At 39.7% G+C, this 26,008-nt stretch overlaps 1 protein-coding gene across 7 annotated transcripts in view; it reads right to left on the minus strand.

Moving 5' to 3' along the window:
- Positions 1-610: 610 nt before the first annotated feature.
- Positions 611-26,008, minus strand: part of PALLD (palladin, cytoskeletal associated protein) — a 304,050-nt gene continuing 278,652 nt past the window's right edge. For all 7 annotated transcript variants that reach the window (XM_042468271.1, XM_042468270.1, XM_042468272.1 and 4 more), the window contains 7 exons: positions 23,568-23,717; positions 18,191-18,285; positions 10,596-10,728; positions 6,922-7,129; positions 4,327-4,492; positions 3,859-3,992; positions 611-2,133 (listed from right to left, as the gene is read on the minus strand). In XM_042468271.1, the coding sequence (XP_042324205.1) occupies positions 1,961-2,133; positions 3,859-3,992; positions 4,327-4,492; positions 6,922-7,129; positions 10,596-10,728; positions 18,191-18,285; positions 23,568-23,717 (1,059 nt within the window). In that variant the 3' untranslated portion in view covers positions 611-1,960. The remainder of the gene's footprint in view (positions 2,134-3,858; positions 3,993-4,326; positions 4,493-6,921; positions 7,130-10,595; positions 10,729-18,190; positions 18,286-23,567; positions 23,718-26,008) is intronic.

Genomic DNA, 26,008 nt, shown 5'->3' on the forward strand with positions numbered 1-26,008 from the left:
ATGGCTGGGCTGTATCACACAGTGGAACCTAAGCATGTAGCTCAGAAGTAAATATTATCAAGTTCTATAAGGCTAAATCTCTAGTAGCATTAATCAGAAATGCAATTTTACTGATGGTTTACTAGGTTGTACTAGTTTTATCCAGAAAAACACTTAAATATTGACTTGTGTAATATTTATTGATGTTAAACCCACATGATACTAGCACAACAATCCAAAGTATTATGATTGTACATGTTTTATAAATACAAATAAAAAGAAGCAAAATGCTACTAGTGAAGCTAAACAAATAGTAGATTAGCAAATCACATTTGAGAAGATTTTGGTAAGTGAATGAGTATGACATACTTGGTTAGAAGATGACAGAATATGACATTTTAATATGACAGATTATGTATGACAGTAAAAATATTAAGAAATTCCTGTAACTGAGATTGTAAGCATCTGCAGCGGTTTACATAGAACAGTAACTATCTTCTGTGGTAAAATTTGTGTACTTAACAATGAGGTGCAAAGCAATACATTTATAGCAGTAATGCAAAATATATGGTGTAGTACATAAAAAATTGTTTTAAAAAAAGTACTGCACTTGAATAATTGAATTGAGATAAAAGATTCATCATTTTTATTATAAATAAAGTACTATCAATGTGCTTCATATAAGGAATACAGTGTTTTCCTTTTGTAGCAAAGTATTCTTGTACCATCATAACCACATTTTTTCTGCCAGAACCAAATGGAGTGGCTTACTACTCTCTCCCAATTAAAATTAATTAATTTTGAATCCAAATTGCTTAATTCTGTCTACAGAAAGCCTAATTAGATACAGAGTCTACTTTCTGGAACATCAACCATTTTAAATTTCTTCGCAAGGTCCTAGCCATAGACAGGGTTAATGTTCATGCTGTGGTAGGCAAGAACACAAAAAGGTAACTTCTAATAAACATGCCTACAGTGTTTTAAAATGTAACACCATTTACTTATCATTCTGCATCCCCCCATATCTACCAATCTATTATAGTATGTGCTTATTATTTAACTTTATTACAGATTCACTCCTTTCCCCACTTACTTACTCTATAGCACCTAAATATCCACTCTTTTGTCATGTAGGTTCTGGTCAAGCAAATGTCCAGTATTTCTTTAAAAAACATTTAGGTAACCATGGAATTTCAGAGAGATAAACTGCAATGTTTTCACCCGCAATAGTTTCATCCTCTGAAGAAGGTCTGGCCTTTTGCTTTATTCCATCCCACTGTTACAAATCTAACACTGTAAAACTGCAAGACAATCCCATCATTTTGTCCATATTCTAAATTATGTGAATGAGAAGGTTCACTTCTCAATTGGCAAAAGTCAAATGAAGCCTTCACATGTGAAGCTCCCTTCCCTATAAAAAGCACAATTTAAGGCAAGTAGCTGCTTTCTCTTTGGAAAACAGAAAGCCATTTACATGTTACTTAGTTCTTACTTTCTTTCTCTGTCTTGTTTTATTCCTTTACTATTGCACATTTTCACTGTCATTATCAGAATGCATTTGCTGATACACTTGGGAATTGTGTTGTGGCCCAATAAAATGGCTAGCATTAATAACAGCACCTACAACTTGCAAAGGCACTTGGTGATAAGTTCAGCAGTGTTTTTGCTTCTGAAAAATCACATTCACTTCAGCATTTGGCATTTGTGAATAGGATTGTTCAAACATAGTACAACCCACAAACTAATAAGAAACTTATGGTGTTTGAGTGTTTGTGTGTGCAGGCTTTACATTTCTGTTGGATAATCACTACCTACTCTTAATTTGTTACACTGAGCAAGAATATGTGAGTACGGTATTCCTTATGTTTTGCACACAAAGGTGTTTGCCTTTTACATAAAGTGGCATAAATTATCATTGGTCAAGATTATGGCTTTCAGTGTTTTCACTTTGAAAGAAAATGATTGATCTGATAACTAAGATTCACAGATCATCACTTTCTACCAATCCAGATTGCAGCGTCAGGTGTCCTGGATTTGCTTCTGGCTGAAACGCAGCTTTGATGTCTAGACCTTGGTCAGAAAGTGCTGCATAGCGACTAGCTGAGGGACGGACCTTCTTTGGCTTCGTGGTCTGGGGTTGTTGTTGCCACTGAGCTGAAAAAAGAGAAAGAGGAAATAGTTGGTTGACGATACCAAAAATAATACATTATTTCTCCACATATAAAGTGGCTTATGCATTTAACCCTAAATCCCTTTAAGAAAATACATTCACCCTGATCTAGCAAGGGAAACCTTTACCTGAAGATGATGCAGGCACAATATGGCCAACATCTGGTTAGTGGTTCCCATGTGTGTAAGTCCTGTTTTGGATGGGGCAGCACAAAGGGTTATTGATTTGCCCTTGTGCTCCATCCAAAAACCTCCCATTGCCTGGTAGTTCTGAAGCCCCAGTAGGGACCTCAATGATGTTATGTATAGGCAAGGAGGAAACGGAAACGGTGGCAATTCAAATTGTGGAAATCCAGCCGTTTTGTACTACTGGGGGAAGGAAAACGTGGGGGTATTCATTAAAGAATGCACATTCATCTCCCCTCCTTGCAAACCAGCTGATTCTGGCCTGATTCACCCTCCTCCACCAGTATGTGACAGCAGGAAGGTCCCTTCCTGGGACTTAACTGCATCTGGGTGGTGGGAGGACATGGAACTGTGAGTGTGGAGCTATGCACACATGTAGGATCTCAGCTCACATATCTAACTGTGCGCCTACATTACAATACTTATCTGTAATGCACTGAAATTCATGGAGATCTGTGTTTATTAAATCCACTTTTAGAGAATAAATCCAGGGTTAGTTTTGAGTAGGCTGCTGAAATCAATGGATTTCACTAACAAGTCCCACTTATTTTAATGGGTTTAGTTTAGATGGGATCAACATTGAATTTAAGCTATAGTCACTGGTTCCAGTAGGCAAAACTGGTCTTATACATTCAACAAAAAAGGTAGCAGTTAGTTTTCATTCATTTTCTAATAACCCTCTGGGTGCACTCTCTGTATACTATTTGCATTCCTATTTTCTCTTGCTCCCATCCTTCCATTCCCTTCTGCTTTGCAGTGCTTTGTACCATGATAGGTACCTTATATTGTTCACTCTCTATTACCTTCCTCTACAGCTCCTCCTCTGCATCTCCACCTCTTATCTCTCCCCACTCTCACATCTCCTTTTGTATCTATTTCTGCCTACCTCTTTTGAAACTGTTCCTCATCAATGAACTTGACATTCACTGCCAACAGTTGATACTCTAAGACAGGGATTCCCAACCTTTTTCACTCGCAGAGCCATTTTTAGAATCAATTTCTATGGTGGAGCCCCAAGAAATAAAAATTGAATGAAATTAAAGAATAAGAAACAAAGAGTAATGCTACTCCTAAACACCATTAACTTGTAAGACATAGGCCAATTCCACTCAACTGGATTAGAAGAGCACATGGAAAAGAGATACAAAATGACTTGTACAGACTGCAAGCGGCATTGCCATAAATCCTTTTAGTTCTAACTGGAGCAGACCCATTCAATCAATGCAATTTACCCATGTGTTGAATCAGTGTACCGTGTACAGTGCAATTTACCTATGTGTTGAATCAGTGTACAACAATTGCTTGAACAGACCTATTATAGTTAGGATTATCCAACAGGATGCCATCCATTTGGAGGTACCTGTCTCTCCAATATCAGTAGAGAGCTGTATGTAGTCTCATGTTCCACAGGAAGGGCCGATAAGAAATGCAGCAAACCTGAGCCAAATACTGATATTCCACAGAAGCAGCTTTAAGTTCAGTCCAATTCCCCAAACACCAATAGCAATCCAAAGAATATCTTACTATAGACATCAAGCCTTGCTGTGCAGGAAACAATTCCAGCCTCGTTCTTCGCTGATACCGTGTACCAACCAGCATCTTCTTTTGTTGCTCCCTGAACAAGCAGGCATATGTAACCATGATTATCCTGGTGCATGCTGAAAGTGGGATAAAATACCGATAGTGAGATATCTGCGCGCACACACACACTTTTTAAAATTCCAGTTCTGAAAGACAGAATTAAGGCTAATGGTTCATTTTCTTGATTCAGAATTATATAATAATTGTAGTTAAAAAAAGCATGCTTATGTTTTTTGTCCAAGGTTTAATAACCTGAGGTTATTATCCAATAAAGGTATCACTGGTGTTATAATTTTCATATAAGTATCTATTTTGGAAACCAAAGAGGTGGTCACCCTAGACACAATAACTAGTATACCACACTATTCATAAAAGATTTCCAAGCATTAATTAAGGGAAAATAAGACTAACCTCATTCTGTCTGTATTGTGGGTGAGTGACTCATTTTCCTTCTTCCAGAAGATCTGAGGGTGTGGCACACCTGAAACGCGGCATTCCAGTCGCACAGGATACCCCTCAGCTACCCCGGTGTTTTGCAGTTTCTCTATAAATACAGGGGGCTTGTGTGCTTCCTTAGCTGTACAACAGGGGGAAAAAAAACCTCTGTTTCCTTTTTGTACTAATGAAATCTCTCGTATTTATTTTACAGCATTACCTGGGAAGCTTCTGCCTCTGGGAAAGTGAAGTTTCTAATTCAGAAAGGGCAGAATCTAGTCCATGGACAGACAGCTTTACAGGAAGTGACAGCTAATTTTCTGCCCTCAGCTCCCAAAATGTGAAGATGAAAAAAGTAATTTCCAGTTTCAGAATTCTACCTTTTTTTGAGGGATTGGCCCCTCCCATGCACATTTTATATACATCAATAACAAACTCCACTTCTAGAGATTTTAAAGATCAGAAGATAACATTTGTTTTTATTCACATACAAAATCCAGCTATCTTCCTGGACACCTCAAAAAAATAGCCTGGAAGAGGTACCTGCTGTCTGCAGGCCACATTTTGTCTAGCTTTGTTCTAGCCAACCTCACAATCACCACAGGTATGACAATATGCCAAAACGACTGAGGATTTTTGGCTTATCGTTCATTAAGCACATGACATTGTATCCAGAAATGTACATGGAAACAAAATCTTCTTGCTGTACACAAACTGGGAGGACTCTTGGCTTGCCGTTATCCTGAGAAACAAGGAACAGGGAAAGAACTTCAAACTCTAGACTCATGATCTTGTTTGTTGGAAGAGTGATGGATCTGGAGTCCTTGGTCTGAATGCCAAGGGGAGTTTTTGGCTCAGCGGTTCAGCTGTTCCATGGCATAAAATTATGCCAGTATAGCCACATCAGACATAACACTACTCTGAAGTTATTTGAACTGCACTACTGCACAACCGATCACACAATGGGCAGCGATACCTCATGATGTTATGAATGTACACACATTCTGCAACCACCAAGGTTGGTGAGTTACTCTGAATCCATTTCAGGACGAATCTCCTAGGAAAAGTGCAGCTACTTGTTCAAGGACCCTGGTGTGTGCAATATGCAATGCAAAGCAGAGTGGGATGTCACCCCTGTGCAATCTCCTAGAAAGTGAAACCACTTGTACAAAAGTATTTTTACCAGTGTAAGTCATAAACTGTATTCCAGCCTTTGCTTCATTAAAACAAAATGTACACAAAAACAAACACAAACAGAAGTCCTTTATATCCTCAGTGCAACTGAGGACAAGTGACTTGCTATTTTATTTTCTTATCACTCTGTGGGCTTTTTGCACATTATCTTATCTGTATAGGAGCTGTTTTTCCATGAATAGCTCCCAAAGGACAGGGTAGCATTTAATTCCATGGATCAGAGCAGTGAACATGAAGGACCTTTTGCTTGGAAGGGTGGTTGCCAACCTCATGGTTAATGCACACATGACCATGCCTGGATCAATTCCATATCACCCCAGGAACATGGAGACTCCTCATGTAAATAAATGAGTGAGCAACATTTAAAGATGCTCAGGACTAAACATAGTCTATTTGTACAGTTATACCTTGGCTCTGAGTGCTCTCTTTTCTACAGCATAAACTACTGTAGAGTGGCTCCACTGTTCCAAGTTCACCAAACATTTCTCACATGCATCTCATGCATTTTATAGCTGAAGGAGGGGTGCAAAGGCTGATCATCCATTCTGCTGCTTCTTGAATTATTCACTTGTATTTTTCTTCATTTGACAGTTGGCATAACATACTACTTTTATTCAGGATGTATCAATGGGAAGCCTATGGGCCAAACCCCTGGCAGTCTCTCAAAGGAGTTTATCACATGTGAGGAATTTCTCTAAATTTTGAATGAAAAGAAAGTGGGGCCAGAACACATTCAAAGTCACTAGTTTAATGAAATTATGTGAATGCTCATTGCTTTCGAACTGGCTCCCCATTGCCCCAAAATAGCATGTCATTGCCCGAATTTGCGTGTGGCAGTCTATCACGCAATAACATGAAACCCCATGATTGCACTCGGACTGACTTCCCATTGCCCAAATTTGTGTGTAGTGGGTTATCACGCAATAACGTTAAATCCCATGATTGCGTTCAGATTGCCACTGGATTATACTTCCAATTTCCCTTGTCTGATAAACTCCAAAGTCACACTTTCACTTAGTCAATATCTCTTATAATACAGATTTAATCACAGTAGTCTACCCAGTTAATCATACTAAGGTGTCAGGAGAATGGATGTGCACTTAACAATTAGAAAAAAGTGCCATAAAATTCCTGAAACTGAAAACTGATCCATTGCCTGGTATTCATAAAAACCAAAGAGTGTCATGGATTATGTCCTCACTCTGAAAAGTCAATAGGAGGATTGGATAAACGGTCAAAGATCCAAAGGCAACTAAAAACCTGAGTGCAGAAAAGAAACCATGTGATCATAATCCAATGCAAGGAGGTAAAAATAATAACAGCAATATCTGAAACATCCTCCCTTGTGTGACCATGGGCCGTCCATGGAGGAGTTACCTGCAACAATCAGTTCCAGGCTGAATGTGTTCTGACCAGCTCGATTGGTTGCCACACATGTATAGATGCCAGCATCCCTTGCTGTGACTGGCTCTATTATCAGAGAGTGTACACCATTTTCACGCACAAGCATTTTGTGGGAGGAATCTGAACGTATTACTCTTCCATTGAGTTGCCAGCTGATATCTGGGGTTGGCAAGCCACTGACCTTAAAAAGGACACAGCAGAGAGGCCAGTGAGTTAGACATACAGAGATTCTAGAAAATATGCAGGCATTGTATCAAAATTCCATAAAGGCATCCAAGAAGTCCCTCACTGATTTATTTCAGATATGTTTGAGAAAATGTCACAACAGAGTTTGGAAAAATTACTTTTTTGGAACACTCTGAGAGTTGTAGTCCAAAAATGTTTAGTTTCCCAAGCTTTGGTTCAAAATGGTGAGGCATACTTTTTATTTTGATTCCCATCATAGCAATAATTTTCACAGCACACAAACCAAAAAGATCTCCTGGGCCTTCTGCCATCTCCTTATTGTTTTGTACTTGATTACTAACTTTCACTACTTTTTTCCACTCAGCAACTGCATAAAGCCAAACATGATAAAAGGATTCCTCCTTTTAAAGGAGGGATGTAATAAAAATTGTTCAGTAAAGTTCAAATTCCATTCTAGCTATGCACAGTTCATCACTTGCATCCAGAATGCTTTGAACCAACCTCAGCTTGCTGAAAGATTGTATCATTATTAGTAAGAGTTGCTGCTTGGGGCAATGGGCGGGGAGTCCTTTTAGCAGCATTAACTAACCACTCAGGAAAGTTGCAAAAGTTGAAAATTCTGTTATATGAAGAGTTTGAACACTCTTCAGCTGGCATCTTGTTAGTTAGTGAATTACAATGGTATGTTGGACTTATATGATTGCAACGTACTTTTGTGGTAGCTGCAGAGATTGGGATTCTGTTCTGACCATTCAACAACCAACTTCCTTTCCAAACTTACCTTGTAAGCAGTGTAGCTGTAAGAGAGCAAGGGGGTGATGAAGTAAGTATCCAAGTATTCTCCTATAGCTGAACATGCTGCAAATACATCATCGGCAGAGCCATTGCAAGGAAGCTTGGAGATGCCTTCAGATGCCTGTTGCAGCTCTTGCAGTTACAGGGAAATAGCTGGATGCATCCCTGCTAATCACTCCTCTCTCTAAAAACATGGAAATGGCAATGGGTATGGGCTGTGCTACTCATAAGGTGTTTTGGGGGATTATAATTAGGAGATGTAGCTACATGACACACATACATCTGATGCAAGAGCTCAGTCTTTAAATTTAATTGATTTCAGTTACGACCTATGGAAGGTCAAAGACGTTAAAAGGAATCAAGATGGTCAGAGTTACCCTAATCCTTATTTCAGAAACCCTTGACTTTGGAGAGTCCAAAATATCCAAAGGACTGCTGGGTTCATATTTTCAGGTCAGAAGTAAAGTTTCCTACTAGCTGGGCAGTTTTCATTAATTGTCCCCCCCCCCCTTGCTGGATTTTTGTTTCTTTCTCCCACTGAACCCATGGGAATGAATCTGTTCAGGGCTCTCAAAAGCTGTAGAACTTCTGCATCCAAGTCTCCTTCAGACCACCTCCAACATCCCCATAGAATGCCTCCTTCCCACAATGCTGCAGTTCTCAGTAAGTGGGAACGGTCTATAGTATATGTTTCCCTAGTGGGATGAAAAGATCTGGAAAGATGTGATCTTGAATTTTTTTCTTACAAAGGTGTGTATCTACTATATCTTAGACCAATGCTTTTTAAGCTATCTGATCTAAGGGAATGGAAATTTCTTTTTCTGTGTGCTAGGGAGCAATGCCATATTTGTGCCCTTTGGCCACAACTGTTCCTTTCTTTCCTGAAAAAATTTCACCAAAGAGCAATTGATGGCTTGTAGACTGTCATCACCACTTTGAATAGCATTGACATATAGCACTATACAACTGTATTGTAAATATCATGAAAGACTGATACCATAATTTATTTTTCCTCCCTCCTTGTGCAAATATATCATACTATCTATGTCAGTTAAGTAGTTTCCATCTATACGTATAGCTCAAGTGGGATGATCTAATACTTTTGTCAACACAATACCATCAAACATTGCACTAAGTCAGCTTTGCAAGGGGAGAACTCGTGCATTTTACAATGAAAAATCAGAAGAAGCTGTCATACCATGTATTTACCTTTGGTTTTGAGCTCATCTATCCTAAATGCAGTGTAAATAGGCTAAATTCATAGACATAAAATGACTGTTTTACTTGACATGTTGAGTAATATAAAAGATGACATCAACCATTCAATGACATCAACCACCCAAGGGAAAAATATGTTTAGTCAAATGTAGCAGAACAAGACAAAAATGATTTTTTAAGAATTGAAAGAGTGATGTGATATTGTACAGGTATATAGTGTTTGCAAAGACTTATAGATGGTTTGAAATCAAGCTGAATGTAGAACAAAAGAAAACAAACAGAATAAATATTGTCCAATAACAAATTTCTAACATATTGGTCTGGTTCATTAAACCATGATTTATAAGTATATATTCAAAACCTTGTGAGCCTAAGCAAAAATCTCAAACTCAAGTGTTCTTTCCACTCTTCTCCTATGTAGTTGGAAAGAAGAATAAACTGTAATTCAGCCTCATTTTTCTTGATACCTACAATGTTTGAACCAGGACACATGAACCCATATCCAGTGTATCACTAGTGTAGCAGTGTTGTGCTTCTCTATTGCACAAGTGGTACTAACAGGTAATGTGTACAAGCAATCTCTTGAATAACCAGTTCCTCAATGGCAAATGCACGGTTTCTATAAATGCATATCCTAGTTCAATGAACCTTGTGCCAATACAATCACACTGTTGAATACAAGTTCAAAACAAACTCTAGTCAGCTGCTAAACAACTGTCTAAATCTGTCTTGTTTTAAAAACTAAAGTTCATTAGTTTATACCAGAAACTATCAAAAGTGAAGCCGAATAATGGTTTATTCCTCTCCAGACTTTGTGCAAAGAGCAGATAGGAGAGACAAGTGGTCAGGCCTGAAGTTGATGCAAGTAAGTCTGTTCCATTCCTTTTCTAGGACTGCAATTAACTTAAGAATGTGGAGCAAATTCAGTTTTGTCCATTGGCTTATTCTTTGTGGACACTGCCACGTATCCAGTTCCATTTGTAAAAAATAGTGACAGAACCTTAAAAAGTGCTTTGACATCTTGGGCATTGTTTCAGGAAATTAATTACTTTAAAACCACTAGAGGGAGCATGTGTTTTGTCAATGAACAGTATTTCCAGAACTGCACTCATTGCTAACTTCTAATGAAATAACATGCATCTATATATTAATCATGGTTCAACAGTTGGCTTTAAAATAGTACACTGAAACTCAGCCTATACATAATTTGATCAGCAATTAATTCAATAATCAATTTGCAACACAGGTTTTAAAGAATTCAATTTGCCATAAGCAATTGTGTGACAAATTTAAAGCAGAACAGTGAAATGTGAATTAGTTTGCTGTTAGACCAAATCCCCTACTATCCAACATCTTCCCCATATAACAAAAAGGAAAGTATAACACAATTATAACATTCACTTGGCTATCAAAATTGAATTAATAATTTTAAAAGATAAAACATGTACCTTGCAGTCCATTCGGCAAAGTTTTCCTTCTTGTACTATCAGGTCCCCTGGGGCCTGCAGGAAATGAGGTCGGAAGAAGCGTTCCTGGATTGGTTCATTTTCCTCTCCACTATCCCTTGATCGTGAGCGAGGTCTGTAGAAAACATACCAAGTAAATAAGCCCTGTTTAAATGCAATGAAACTTTTGAGTACAGTGGTACCTCGGGATACGAAATACCCAGGTTACGAATTTTTCGGGATACGAAAAAATCCCATAGGGAATTATTGTTTCGGGTTACGAAAGTTTTTTCGGGTTACGAAAAAACTCCGGCGCTATTTTAAATGGAGCCGCGGCTTTTTCCCCATTAGCGCCTATGGCATTTCGGCTTACGAAGGCTTTTCGGGTTACGAAAGCGGCCGCGGAATGAATTAAATTCGTAACCCGAGGCACCACTGTAGCTATTTTGAGGATTGCTCTGAAAACAATGTTAAAAGTTCTGCCATGCCACAGCTCTACACAAAATTGCCAGACAGTATATAATAAATCTGGCAGACTATTCCCAACTTAATTGTGTAGATCTATCGTTGCATACCAGTGTTATCTAGGATAAGCTCATAAAGTCAGCACAACATCACAGACTGAGACTCTGCAGCTATTCAACCCTCCTTCAGTCTATCTGGCTTACAGTACTTGCCAACGCTTATATGACTGGCCTAGACAGGAGTAGGCATTTAATGGGTTAGGAAACTAATAACCCCTAGAAGACCTTGGGCGTCTATGCTCCCACAGTACAATTCCCCAACACCATGCCCTCCTTTGCCTGTCAAAAAAAGCTTCCACTGTTAGTAAAGATCGGGCTGCTTACTGAAAGTCCTGCCTTTGAGGGCTTTTCCAAGCAGGCACTGTTGCCAGGGCAGGGCCAACTACTGAAATCAACTGTGTTGCAGCAATATAGGTGATTTGACTAGGCAACTGTGCTTCTGTAACATAATGGGCTCTGAAGATCCACAGAGCCTGGCAGTAGGAAGTGGACAGATCTTTACAGGACAGTCAGTTCCTAGAAGTGGAGGCATTCCTTCTTTTTCTGGGATAAAGGGAGAGGGGTCAGGAGAAGAGGGGCTTATTTCCATGCCATTCCATGTGCATTGGGGGCGAGGGAATGTTGAGGTGAGGGTCCACATTATTTGGGGGATCAGAAAAAAAGAGGTTGGAGTCACACTTGACTTAAGAGTAAGAATGTAGCCTTATGACTTCTAGAAGCAAGTGATCTTGTTGGTGTACTTAATGCATGCATACATTTGTCTACATGAGCCAGCATAGTATAATGGTTTGAGCATTGGACTTTGGAACATCGGGGTTCAAATTCCTGCTCAGCCATGGAAACCCAACAGGTACTGCACTTAGGGCAGAAAAATGAAATGCACAGATATAGGATGGGAGACACATGGCTGAATGAAAGTACATGTGAAAGGGATCTAGGAGTCCAAGTAGACGATAAGTTGAACATGAGTCAACAGTGTGATGCGGCAGCTAAAAAGGCCAATGCAACTTTAGGCTGTATCAATAAAAGTATAGTGTCTAGATCAAGAGAAGTAATTGTGTCATTGTATTCTGCTCTGGTCAGGCCCCACCTGGAATATTGTGTCCAGTTCTGGGCACCACAATTCAAAAAGGACATTGAGAAACTGGAGCGTGTCCAAAGGAAGGCGACTAAAATGGTGAAAGGTCTGGAAACCTTGCCCTATGAGGAACGACTCAGGGAGCTGGGGATGTTTAGCCTGGAGAAGAGAAGGTTAAGAGGTGATATGATAGCCCTGTTTAAATATGTGAAAGGATGTCATATTGAGGAGGGAGCAAGCTTGTTTTCTGCTGCTCCAGAGAACAGGACTCGGAACAATGGATGCAAGCTACAGCAAAAGAGATTCCACCTCAACATTAGGAAGAACTTCCTGACAGTAAGGGCTGTTCGACAGCGGAACAAACTCCCTCGGAGTGTAGTGGAGTCTCCTTCATTGGAGGTCTTTAAACAGAGGCTGGATGGCCATCTGTTGGGAATGCTTTGATTTGGATTTCCTGCATGGCAGGGGGTTGGACTGGATGGCCCTTGCGGTCTCTTCCAACTCTATGATTCTATGATTCTAGGTAATCTTGGGACACTCTCTCAGAGTAAGGTAATAGTGTATGCCTCTGAATAAATCTTACCAAGAAATACCTAAGATAGGATTTCTGTAAGTTAGAGTGTACAACAACAAACATTTCTATTAGGGAAGCAGTAGGACATTTTTATCCACTGAGCCCTGTGTGTATTCTATTCTGCTCAAGGTCAAAGAAGAGGAGTTGCTCATGAAGTACCTTGAAGCATGTGAATATGCATCCTCATCTGATGCATATTTGCTTGAACCTGCTGATATCAGTGCTATTACTCCTTTGGTTGTGCAGCTGGCTGTGCAACACTGTCTTTCAGCACAAGGGTTGCACAACACAAGGAGCATGTAATTCCACATATGGTGATTTACATTATACAGCCCCAATGTACAATCTCGACCAAGGTGTAGCCAGCACTTGAATTAGTAAATTAGAAGACTAGTAAGAGTAAAAAAAAAATTGTCTCTTTTTCTTCCAAACAATTAAAAAAAACAACAGTATTGGTGGCAGTGGTGGAGGGAAAACTTCCATGAGAATTTGTTGTCGCTGTGTGCCTTCATGTTGTTTCTGACTTATGGTAACCCTAAGACAACCATATCACTGGAGTTTCTTGGCAAGATCTGTTCGGGGGGTTTGCCTTTGCCTCCCTCTGAGGCTATGGGAAAATGACTTGCCTAAGGTCACCCAGTGAATCTCCATGACTGAGCAGAGTCTTGAACCCTGGTTTCCCATGAGTATGCCTGGAACCAATAGAAGCTTCTAAATGAAAATTCCATTCTGCTCATGGAAGTTCGGTTTCCAAACAAAACCTCTTTCTTGTAATGTGCTAACACAGTTCCTACAAAGTATTGCCCTTTTAGGCAAGTCAACAATGCTAGCACCATTTGAAAAGCACTTTCTTGGTGAAACAGGACATCTAACTACCCAATAGGAAAGGAGGACCTAAAGGGACAGCACCAACCAAATTTTGGAGTTGACCCTTAGTCTTCAAAAACCTGGTTACTTCCATATTCAAAATCTAAATCAAGCTTTTTTTAAAAAAATTTCAAATGCTCCCTATGTGTGTGGAAGCATTTTTGCCATGATTTTGGGCTTTCAGGGCCAATTTCAGCTCAGAGAAGTCTTTTTTTGAAATGGGAAATGAATAGGAATAGCAGTAGCAATAGCATGTATATTTCTATACTGCTTATCAGTTAACTCAGCACTCTCTAAGAGGTTTACAATCTGTAAGTTAATTGCCCCAAACAAGCTGTGTACTCATGTTACTGACCTACGAAAGGATGGAAGGCTGAGTCAATCTTGGAGCCCCTGGGATTGAACTCACAACTTTGTGGTTGTAGTACTGGCATTTAACCACTGTGCCACCAGGGCTCCTTGGTGACTTCTGCTTGCTTCCTGTCGTTAAAAAAGGACTTTTCTGCACTTAAAATGGCCCAGGAAGGCCTTTTGTAGGTCGATCCGTGGGAGAGGCGGGAGGTATAAATAAACTATATTATTATTATTAAAACATGGTGAAACGGCCCTCACACGCTCAGAGAAAGTTCAAGAGGCATCTGGGGGCAATATGTGTATATTTTTGGCAGAGGTATAATCCTCCAAGGTCTTGTGGGGATGGCTAGTGTGGCCTCCTAGCCTTCCACAGTTGTCCAACCCTATCTAAATAAAAAGCATGAGCAGTAGTGCTAGACAGCAAGATGGGAAATATTATCAACTTCATTACTGACGTAATAGCCAAAGTCTCCATTTTGAATCAGAATTCCAAGGTCTGCAATCAACCAATTTTACAGTGCGCCCGTGTCATACATGGGAGTGCTTTACGTGTCTTTCAGCATATACTGAAAGCCGTGCGGGGACAAGGGGTGGCGCATCCCTATGGAACAATGGGGTGTGCGCCCATGGCGCATGTGCACCGCTGCGCCACCACATGCATGAGCCCCATTCATTTAAATAGGGCTTGAGCATAGGTGGAATTTGCTTTAGGTGTGGGAGTCTGGAACGGATCCGTAGGTAAGGGCGCACTGTACTATAACCAAGATCATTCTGCACAAGAATGGATCCTGCACAATGTTTTTCTTCTACACCTCCAAACACCTACATCTCCTGAATGTTTATTAATTTCAAACTAGAATTTAAATTGGCCTAAAATGATGAGATGTATTCATATACTCTAAGCAAAATCTTGGCGTTAAGGAGAATATGGTATGGGGGACAAGGGCTCAATTACAATACTGCTGTATAAAATAAGTAAGATGTGAGGAAGCATAAGGCAATTTCTACACAGCTAGAAGAACATAAATTTAAATTGAAGCTCTTTGTTTATGAGCCACATAAGATTTGCTCTATTATACACACATTCAAAATGAGTGCTGACAGAAACTTGAAAATATACGAAGTGCCAGATGTTAGCAACACCATCATGTTCCAATTAATTTCGAATATGTTTCTCACATGTACAAGCACACATGTACCCTAGAAGAAAATCAGAAAGGCAGTGGAATGGTCTACCTAAATGAATCTTTCTCTAGCCCAAAAATGTGTCACACAGCTGTAAACCTCACCCCCATACACTGGGCACCACCCAGCCAAATTTATCAAGTCCAGTTGGTTTCAGCGGGAAAGATTTACCATATATACTCATGTATAAGTCGAGGGCAGTTTTTGAGGCCAAAATCATGGATTTTGATATGACCCGTGCATAAGTCGAGGCCATGTTACAAAAGATCTAAAGGGGGAAACAAAGCACCACTTCCCTCTCTACATCTCCCTCATTGAACCTCTCATAAGGGTCACAGTATCAGCATGGGGAAACAAATCTGGGTGCACACACACACACACACACACACACACCTCTTTGCATCAGCATTTCCAGGCTCACAGCTTGCAAAACAAAAAGGGGGCACCAGCCTTGTTTTCTCTCTGCCTTTAAGCCCAGCATTTCCAGACTCATGGCTTGCAAAAAAAAAGGACACCAGTCTTGATTTCTCCCTGCCTTTAAGCCCAACATTTCCAGACCTTGTCTAGCAAAATAAAAAAAGGGAGGACATCAACCAGCCTTGCTTTTAAACCCAGTCTTTCCAGACCCATGCCTAGCAAAATAAAAAAAGGAGGACATCAACCAGCCTTGCTTTTAAACCCAGTCTTTCCAGACCCATGCCTAGCAAAATAAAAAAAAAGGAAGACATCAACCAGCCTTGCTTTCTCCCTGCTTTTAAGCCCAGCATTTCCAGACCCATGGCTTGCATAACGGGGTCCAAGCCTGGGCATGCTCCCTGTCTCTGCATCCCTCTCCCTTCCCTCAGTAGCTCCTTTTAGCTCCAGCTGTGAGGGAAGGCTGAAGGAGTTCTCTCTCTCTCTCTCTCTCACACACACACACACACTCTCTCTCTCTCTCTCTCTCTCTCGGAGAGAGGACAGGCTGCCGGCACCGGGATTCAAACGGGGAGCTGTTTATGGGCACTTTTTTTAATTAACCTAATCAGCAGTAGAAACCTATTGACCCTTCCATAAGTCGATCCTTGATTTTGGAGTCCATTTTGGGGCATAAATTTCTCGACTTATAGTCGAGTATATACGGTAAGCAAATCCTGAGTGCTTTCAATGAAAATGGATGGAACTCAAAAATGCTTCGCTTGGGATGGATCATGGTCAGGTCATCCTTCTCCATTTTCCCACTTTCCCTTTGTCTATCACAACCACTTCCATTTTTCATTTTTGTGATGTCTGAAAACATGTCAGCATGTACTCATACACTGACATGCCACTTTTATGTTCTTACATTGCTTTTTTTGTTCTTTTCTTTCTACAGCAGAGAGACTGTGGAAAAGCTTTTAATGGAAACCATAAAAAAGCCCTATAATGAATTCCCAGAACATGGGTTGGATTCAGACTGAAGCATGTGCAATTAAGGTGGTGGATGCAGGCTTTCTTGTCCTATCTTTACACAACAGCAAAAATTTTACCTTGCTGAACATGCTGGATTAGGGACCCTAATACATGGAGTGAGCTGTGGTGTGAGAAGAAATGCATTCCGTGAAAGTAGTTCTGCTGTCCACAAAAGGCAGATCTACCCATGTTTTTTCCTCACATTGAGTTGAATTTCCTTTACTCTGACCACATGTAGGTGGGAAGACAGATACACCAAAATGTATTCACTAACTGCAGGACAAGATTACTTAAGGATATTTTGTACTTTATGCAGCAACTGAATTTTATTAATATTTGCCATGTTAACTATGCAAAGTGTCTAGGGATGTGCAACCCCCACTCCCCATGCATAGTTTCTATATTTAGTACAGTGAGCATATGCAAAACGCTTACATCTGTTGTACAGTGCTTGGCTATGTTCTTTTGAAGAATGACAGCCAATGGAATACTCCAGGCAGCATGGACAATGGTCTGCTGGCTGGTGTTTCAGGAAGCAGTATTTCCAAAAACAACTCTTCCAATCTGTACAGCTGAATAAAGCCTGAAGCAACTCCTACAATTCATTGTTTGTGCATCTACACTGCCTAAATAATGTTATGACAACACTTTAAATGCTATGGCTCCATCCTATAGAATCCCAAGATTTGTAGTTCTACAAACTCTTTAGCCTTCTCTGCCAAAGAGTGCTGGTGCCTCACAAAACTACAGATCCTAGGATTCTGTAGGATGGAGCCATAGCAGTTAAACTTGTGTCAAACTGCATTATTTCTACAGTGTAGATGCACTCAAAAAACAGACCCAACAATTTTTAGCTAATTTTATAGGACTTTTAATCTTTACAAAAATGCTGGTGGACCTCATTATCTAAAGACTGCTCTATTCCACACAATATTTCCTGTCAACTGAAATATACTGTATTTTCAATGCACTTCTGTGAGTGTCCTCAGTTTTTGTGACTATACAGAGGGGGACCCAAAATGTCATAGCAACCTGTCCTCTCATATCTTAAATAGCTTCTAATAATGTTAGATATTCTTTTAGTTATTTTTTGTCCTTAGGTTTTAATTTTGAAAAGCTTATCAATTTATTATTTTCTGTTTTTATGTTCTTCCACAACCCCACTTTATTCTACTTTTTCTGTTTTAAGCTTGTTATTGTAAGCTACCTGAAGGCCATTGAGTACAACAGGAATCAAACAAACAAACAAGGACCATAAATATTGTAAAAGCTGAAAAAATACACTTATTTGTAGAAGTAAATAGATACTCTCAGTTTCAACATGAGTTTTTAGGCAATACTCTTCGAGCATTGAATTTCCCTCACAGTCTTCAATGAGATCAACTTGTAGGCCCTACATAAATATGCAAGAAGGATTAAGATAAACACAAAACCTTCCATGAAGAACTACTTGCTTTGTTAATAACTTTGGCAATCGAAACAAGGATTATGGGTAAATAAGTGGAAAGTTTTTTTTTCTGCCAGTAATGAAGCCACAAACATATCTTGACATCTTGAGAAATAATGCAGTTGCTTGTGAAGAGGGTACCTTCTGACATGAGGCTGGCTAGGCGGTGTTCGTGGACTGCGTCCTCTCTGGTTGACAGCCTGAACCATCAGCCTTCCTGTACAGCTTACTCGGCCCTATGAATCAAGAGGAGAGACACAAATTGAGAAATTATATATTTTAAAAAGCTGCCACACAAAACAGACTCTCCGTGGTTAATGTTTGGCAGTTACATGTCTGTAAAAACAAAATAGCCACAAACAGTGCTTATTACAATTACACCCATATCCATAACATTTTAACTACATTTTCTACAAGACCCACAGTTTGACTGGGGGTGGGGTGGGGGTGGGGAGAGATGGCCAGAAGAGATCCCAAAGAACAGAGAGACTCAACAGAAAGGCAGTGGGATGCCTATTCAATGAGTATGCAAACAGAACATAGGTTAGATAACAAGGGTTTACAACAGTAGTTATTTTGGGGATCAATTTTCCCTCCTGGAACCCTGGAGGGGTTGCACAAATGGTCCACATTGGAAGAGGCAACAGAACCAGAAGTCCATTATATGCCCTTCCTTGGTGTACAGCAGCCACAAAGGACATTTCCAAAGTTAAGCAAGATGGTAATGAAATTAAATGAAAGAAATAAAAAAGATCCTTGGGCAAGAAGGTCAGAATGGGATCCCTCCTTCATATACTGACACACATTCCTGAATCTAAGCTCCATTATCTACAGGGTAAATACATGCTGGTCAGCTGTTTATGCTCCTTCCCCTTGCTGCCACTATTGCTTGCTGAAGCTGAGGGAAGGTAAGTAGACACTGAAAGCATGGAAGAGTTACTGGCAGTCTGAGACCATCCTGCCTGGGCATGAACTTAGCAAGTGCCCCAATAGCGTAAACCCATGTTATCAACTGTAGAGACCACAGCACCTCTCCACCACAAGAGGGGATACATCACAGTCTGGACTGAAGCTTGGAGTCAAACACAGGTACATGGGTATAGGTATTACATCAGTCAGATGTAGAAACAGTACCATGCCAAGATGGTGGAACTGCAGTTAATATTATGTACAACATTGACTGAAACATAGTTTCCCATGCCCACTTTGGGTAATGTATCCACCTCCAAAACAGGATTTTCATGCAATTCACAGCGGAATTAATAAGAAAATGTACACAATTAGCAAAGTTTAAAAATATGCATCTATATACACTTTGAAAGTTTCCCTTCTATGACTTGTTTCTAAAATACTAATTTGGTCAGCTCATTATCAGTTTACTTAAATCTTCACTGAAAGTCATAGGTCTTGTAGTCATAGGTCAAGGCAGTGCACATCTGTATTAGCTCTGAGGGCTATCGACATACTTCGATTAGTGTTAAAATTAAAAAGCATCCGTATTTCCATTTGATGATGATATAACACAGTTGGAATCTACATCTTCCAGTGTGAATAGCTTATGCATTAATCCAATGTGGTCGTTAGTGTCTAATATACTGTTAAATGCACAGTGGAACGTTAATGCCAGGAGACATACAGTAATTGTGTTTATTTGGAATTGATACAGTGACGAGAGAATATAAATGACTGGCTGAACCACATATATGCTCTTCTTTGTTGCATAATAAAATAAACTCCTAGATTCACATCCAGAGGGTTCTTTGGTTGTTTTCCAAAAGAAATACATAAATCATGCATCATTTGTCCCATAGCCAAAGAAGAATTAAAGCAGAATGTTTTTAATTTTAATTTTAAAAGAGCATTACTTTCAGTCACTGCTTAAAGGAATGATTGGTGATTAAGGCTCATAGAGCACATGCCGTGCACGTAGAAGGTCCCATCTTCTATCTCTCCTCAAATATCTCCAGATAAGGCTGGAAAAAAATATTGCCCGAAATATGGACCAACCATCTGACTCTGTATATGGAAGCTTCCTTTGCTCCAAGCCCTGCAATCCTACATAGACTTAGCAGGATATGCTAGCGTTTTTGCCCTGCCCTTTTGTCTTTGTTCCTGTCCACCAGTGGACTGTGGCTCCTTTGTATCTTAAATCAAATTAAGTCCTTAGCCTAGAAAAAGTTGCCGATCCTTGTTAGGAAATAAGCCAAGATCACAAACCATTACTTGATCTGGACTTATTTGAACTCATCATGTGTAATTTAATTATAGAAGCAGCAGCATCAAAACACAGTTTAATATCCTGGCATGTTCACCAACTGTAAATTAAAGCAATCAAAGTTTTTCTGAAACAAGATACTCTGGCTAGTTTAAAACTAAAAACAAAAGTTTCTGAACCTCCTTGTAATGAGGGCAAAGAAGAAGATGGTAGTGGTTACACACAAGTTGCTCATAAAATGGAGAAACACAGCTGAATACTGACACTGTTTCTTGCAGCAGAGGAGTGCCCTGACACAGTTTAGGAAATACTACTATGCAATCTATATGGGCAATTTTCTGTGTCTGTGTGATTAATTTTATGCAGAAACAACATTTATATCTCATCGCTTCACTATTATTTCTGATTTCAATTCAGACTCTCTATGTTTTCTGCATCTTTCAGTAAAAGGCACTAAGAGCTCTAGAGCTTTGCAGAAATTGAACCATTATGGTTGAGTAGCCTAGCAACATTCATAACAGACCACAACACTCTTAGGGAGGATAAGCCGTGCCTTAGCAATAGAGCTCATTATTTCTAAACATAACCTTATTTGCAGTTTTGGGTTTGGCAAGATCTTTGGTGCTACACACCACCATCTTTCATTCATCAGATTAGAGAGAGAGAGAGAGAGAGTGTGTGTGTGTGTGTGTGTGTGTTTATCCTCCTAGGCTGCAGGAATGGATGAGTGAAAAGTGATGGGCTGGTAAAAGATACTTGGGCTGCAATCCCTTAGTCTCTTGTACTTAGCAATTTGCATTCAGATTTCTAGGTAAGCATGGATAGGACCAGATTACCCTTGGTTTAAATTATATTCATTCTTAATAGTTGTAATAAAGTGCTGTGCTTCATATTGGAAGAAGGTCTCAAGTGGAGTGCTGTAGAGGTCAGTCCTGGGGCTGACACTCTCCAATATTTGTATCAAGTATTTATTTTAGGCGGTGGGGTAGAGGGAATTCCTATCAAATTTGGAAATGATAAAAAACTGGGAAGAGAAGTTAAGACACTGGAAGATAAGAAGAGAAACTTGATAAACTGGGCTGAAATTAATTTTAAAATTATAAAATTATTAGAATGAAATTCAGCAAAGACAAATGAAAAAAATCTACATTTAGGCCACAAAAACCAAATAAACAGTTATAGGACTGAGTATTCTTGGTTCAGAAGTGCTCCATGTAAAAGGGGCCTTGGGATTATTGTTGCTCATAAATTGAACATGAGCTAGCAGCGTGATGCTGCAGCAAAGAAGGTAAGTGCTATCTTAGCCTGAACTAGTTTCCAAGTCAAGGGAAGTAGTAGTCCCATCATATTCTGCACTGGTCAGGCCTCATCTGGAGTATTGTCTTCAGTTTTGGATGCCTCACTTTATGCAGGATACAGACACATTGGAGCAGGTTCAGAGAACAGCAACAAGGATAAGAGACATGAAGAAGAAAACATATGAGGAGTGGTTGAAGGAGTTGGGCATGTGCAGCTTGGAGAAGAGAAAACTGATGGATGACATCATCATACTTTTTAAATACTTTACAGGGAGTTCTCTGCTGGCTTGTTCTCTACTACCTCAGAGATCAGAACTAGGCTTTATGGTTTTAAATTAAAAGAGGGTATATTTCAATTGAACATTAGAAGGAACTTATTGATAGTGAGAGGGGTTCAGAAATGGAACCAACTGTCAGGAGAGGTGGTTGGGTCTCCTCCTGGACACCTTCAGTAAGAGGCTGAATCACTATCTACTGGGGATGGTCTAGGTGGAGATCCTGAACTGAGCAGGGGTTTGGACAGGATGGCCTATGAAGCCCCTTCCAACTCAATGTAATGTACCAATAAAAAGACAACCTCAGCCTGTTTCTAGTAAAGAGTTGGAACAATTCTCAGAAATGTTAAAATGGCCATGCTGACTGGGGGATTCTGAAAGTTGTAATCTAAAAAAGTAACTTTTCTAAGCTCTGTGTTGGGGAACTTTTGGGGGCTGAGGGATGCATTTCTTAAGAAGATTCCAGTTCAAAGCTCCATGTCAGCAATGGGGGAGATTACCTCCTCTCTCTCATTCTGCCATCCCTCTTTCTCTCTATCTTCCAGCCCCTTTCAATTCTCAGAACTCTCTTTTCACCTCCTAAGCTAAATGCTGTTAGGGGAAGGACAGATCTCTGTTGCTAGAGTTCTGAAGAAATTGCATGTAGATGGCTTTAAATATTAATCCAATATCTATTCGTCACTTCATTACACATAGGCTGATTTGAGGTTTAATCAGGATGACCTATGTTAAGAATGGTAACCAAAAATAAACTGCAGTATTGACTTTAACCACCGTACAAGGCATAGTGATGTAGAATACTATGGCAGGAATCCTGTTGGTTATTTTCAACCAGAGTGCACACATTGAACCAATTGTTGAATTGGTAAGTAAATCTAACTGATTAAGTGGCTCTTCTCTTACCAGGACTAAAAAAAAGGATACAGGCCAATGTGTGACAAAGCAGAAAGGCTTCTTCTGTTACCTCTGTGGAGTTCTTCATTCCCCACTCCACACTAAGTAGTAAAACATGTATCATTTCTCATCATCACCACACTGGATGTGAATACTCCCCATGCCACAGCTGGGGAGAGTGCAAAATCAACATAGTTCCTCCACTTCTTGTGAGAACCCACATTACAACTCAAAGACATTCAGCAGTAATATTTGTACAAGAAAGCAGTGTCCACTCAAACCAGGATGTATTTCAGTATTACTGAGTCCAATTGTAGATGTCACAGCCATAAAATCTGGCCTAACTTTTGGAATTTTCTGTTCTTTTCTGAACCCTTCATTTTCTTGCGTACCATTTAGTATCATTATGATTTCCAGAGAAATTGAAAGCTTGCATAATTTGTAGCATTTGGTTGGTCTTAGTAATGGTATTGCACAACTGTGGATTTGGCTTTTACCCCTGAAGAAGCAAGAATACCTTTGTGGCTATCTGTCTGTGACTGTTGTTTTTTATTCAGTATGCAATCATCAGCCTAAGAAGACAGTATAACAGCAGTTGCTCAAAAATAGATCACAGTGAAATCTTGTTAAAAAAAATTATTCCCCAATGGCAATTAATTCCCAGCTTGGCAACATGTAGTGGTCCCACCCAACTGATGTGAAACCAATACAGAAGCCTTAAGCATTATTTGCTCCAAAATGACATCATTCATCCATTATGTTGCCCCAGAGTCAGATTTGTTTACAAAGATCTGTGCCCAAAAGCATGTTTATGCTGGAGCCAAGACTTGGTTTACCTGTGGGTTGGCAGCCATGATAGTATAATTCCCATCATCATCCAGGGTGGAGGCTGTAGTGTGGAGAGAGCAGGTCCCATCAGGTTCTCTTTGCATCCTATAGTGTTCACTCCTTTTAGAGATTTGCTTCCCATCTTTGAACCAATAAATCTGTATCCGAAAACAAATCACAAGGAATAAAGGAGAGATGAATACAGTAATTATGCAAACTAAAGGGTTAACAAGTCTCAACTATTGATAATAATGCTAGGAACAAAAATGCAAGACAAACTATTGTATAAAAAGGGGCCTGGCCATGAGTTAATGGCTTAAATTCTGATCTTTAGATAAAATAATCCAGTAGAAATCTCTTTTCCTTCTTGTACCAAATTCTTAAAATATCTGCAGCTATTGTTCTTCATGCACTTTACAATAAGTGCTGCATCCATTCATTTGTGCAATCTGGATAATGAGGAGGTCAGTTAGAGAGTGGTCCTTTCTTGCTACAAGGGAATGAACTACAGTGCTGTTCCATTGTATGACTGTGTCCAAAGAACTGTGAATGGAAGAAGAATAGTTGTTACTGCTGCTATGCAAACACTTGCAGAATGCCAAGAGACTACACATGTTACACAGCAGCTCTTACACATCTGCTCACATTAAATTGGAGGAACATAACTGGAATACAAGCCATTTTCTCACACAGCAGTCCAGGAATAAAATATTCCTTCTATAAACTGGAGGAACTTTATGCAGTCAAGAAGTATAGCACTGGTGAACACAATCTGACCAGTATTTCATATCTAATTAGATTAGTCAGTTACATATACAAATAGGCACTATTTTTCTATAAAACTGACATTGACAGTTTTAACAGCTTTTAAACTGGTGTCAGGTCTTATAGTCTATCATATCACCCCAGGGCAGTAGGGGTGGCATGATAAGAGTAATAAATATGTTCTTTAAATATGCCCAAATACACCCTAAATTCTATATTTTGATTTCTTAGAAAATATATCCAGGAACAGCTATGCTGGCCATACAACCAAGTACAATAACACCCAAAATCCACAAAACAGCAACAAAGAGTCATAAAGTCCTAGAAATAAAATTTAAACTCCTGAATCTCAAAGGAAGGGTTTTTTTTTTGTGTTGCTAATGGAGTTCAAATTTTATTTCCTGGACTTTATGACACAGTCTCCCACATCCCCGTGGCAAAAGAGGAGAAATGACCTCTGCCTACATGTATATCCCTACATACCATCTTAACTGAGAACAAGTATAATAACTTGTCAAAATGTAGGCCTAGGATTCCAAGATCATCATTTTCTTTCTTTCTCCTGTTTGATTTCTAACACCTTTGCACGATGGGAAAAAAACCCCATGGAGCGTTGAATATCTTTTTTACTATGTATTTCCTGTATTTTGGTTGGTCTAATAAATGTATCACTATTTTATGGATTTAGGATGTTATTTAAATTGGTTTCTTAGACCGCCTTTACTCAAGCTTGTTTTGCTGCATCTTTTCCAGCTACATGTAGTGAATTTCTGGATACAGTTTAAAGAAAGAAGGAAACATGAGGAAAAAGGCTAAAAATGAAAACCAACACTTATAACTTATCGTTGGCGCGTTACAGAGCTCCCAAAAACGGCGCTCTGCCGGTGCCTTCATTTGCGGCACAGAGGAGCCCCAGCAGCCAAACCATGTGACTCCTCTGTGCCACAAAAAGAAGCCCCCAAAGGGGCTTTTTTTACAGTGCGCTAATGACGTCACAAGGCTCCAATGGCGCACTCGTGACGTCATTTGCACCTTGCGACTGCTAGGGGCCCACTACGTCAAGATGGCAGCACCTGTGTAGAATGGGCGCCGCCATTTTGTACATGCCGAGCGCGTACTAGGGTTAGGGGCATCCGGAAAGGACGCTCCTTTCTAACCCTAGTACGTGCTCAGCACGTACTTTATGCCCACGGGGAATGGGCCTTAGTTTCATTGCCGTTACTTGAAGTCTGAAAACAGTACTTCTCAAAATGTGGTCTCTGGAGGACATTTTATATCATAAAGGAGTACCACAGAAACTATGTTTATATTGCATAAAATCATTACTATGATTGGTGTAGGACTGCATGCTGTTAATCTGCTTTTCAATTTTCATTACATTTCTCTTACTCTTTAAGAACATGGCGAGAATTAAGTCTTATAAGTGAAACCAAGATTAATCAGGCTATTGGAATGCATGTGCCCCCAACAGTAGCCTCTGTCTGGTTTTAGCAATATACTGAACAAATTTACCAAGAAACCCCCATGATAGGTCAACATAAGTTGGAAACGACTTGAAGGCACACAAGAAGTGACCAGACTGGACTGAAAAGTAATCAAGAATTGTAGGGAAGGAGCTGCAGCCAGAGCTTGGAAAAATATTTTTAAAGGCAAACACTTGTGTTAGGGTCAATTTGAAAACAAT

This window comes from Sceloporus undulatus, chromosome 5 (genome assembly GCF_019175285.1).
Source record: "Sceloporus undulatus isolate JIND9_A2432 ecotype Alabama chromosome 5, SceUnd_v1.1, whole genome shotgun sequence".
Classification (NCBI taxonomy): domain Eukaryota; kingdom Metazoa; phylum Chordata; class Lepidosauria; order Squamata; family Phrynosomatidae; genus Sceloporus; species Sceloporus undulatus.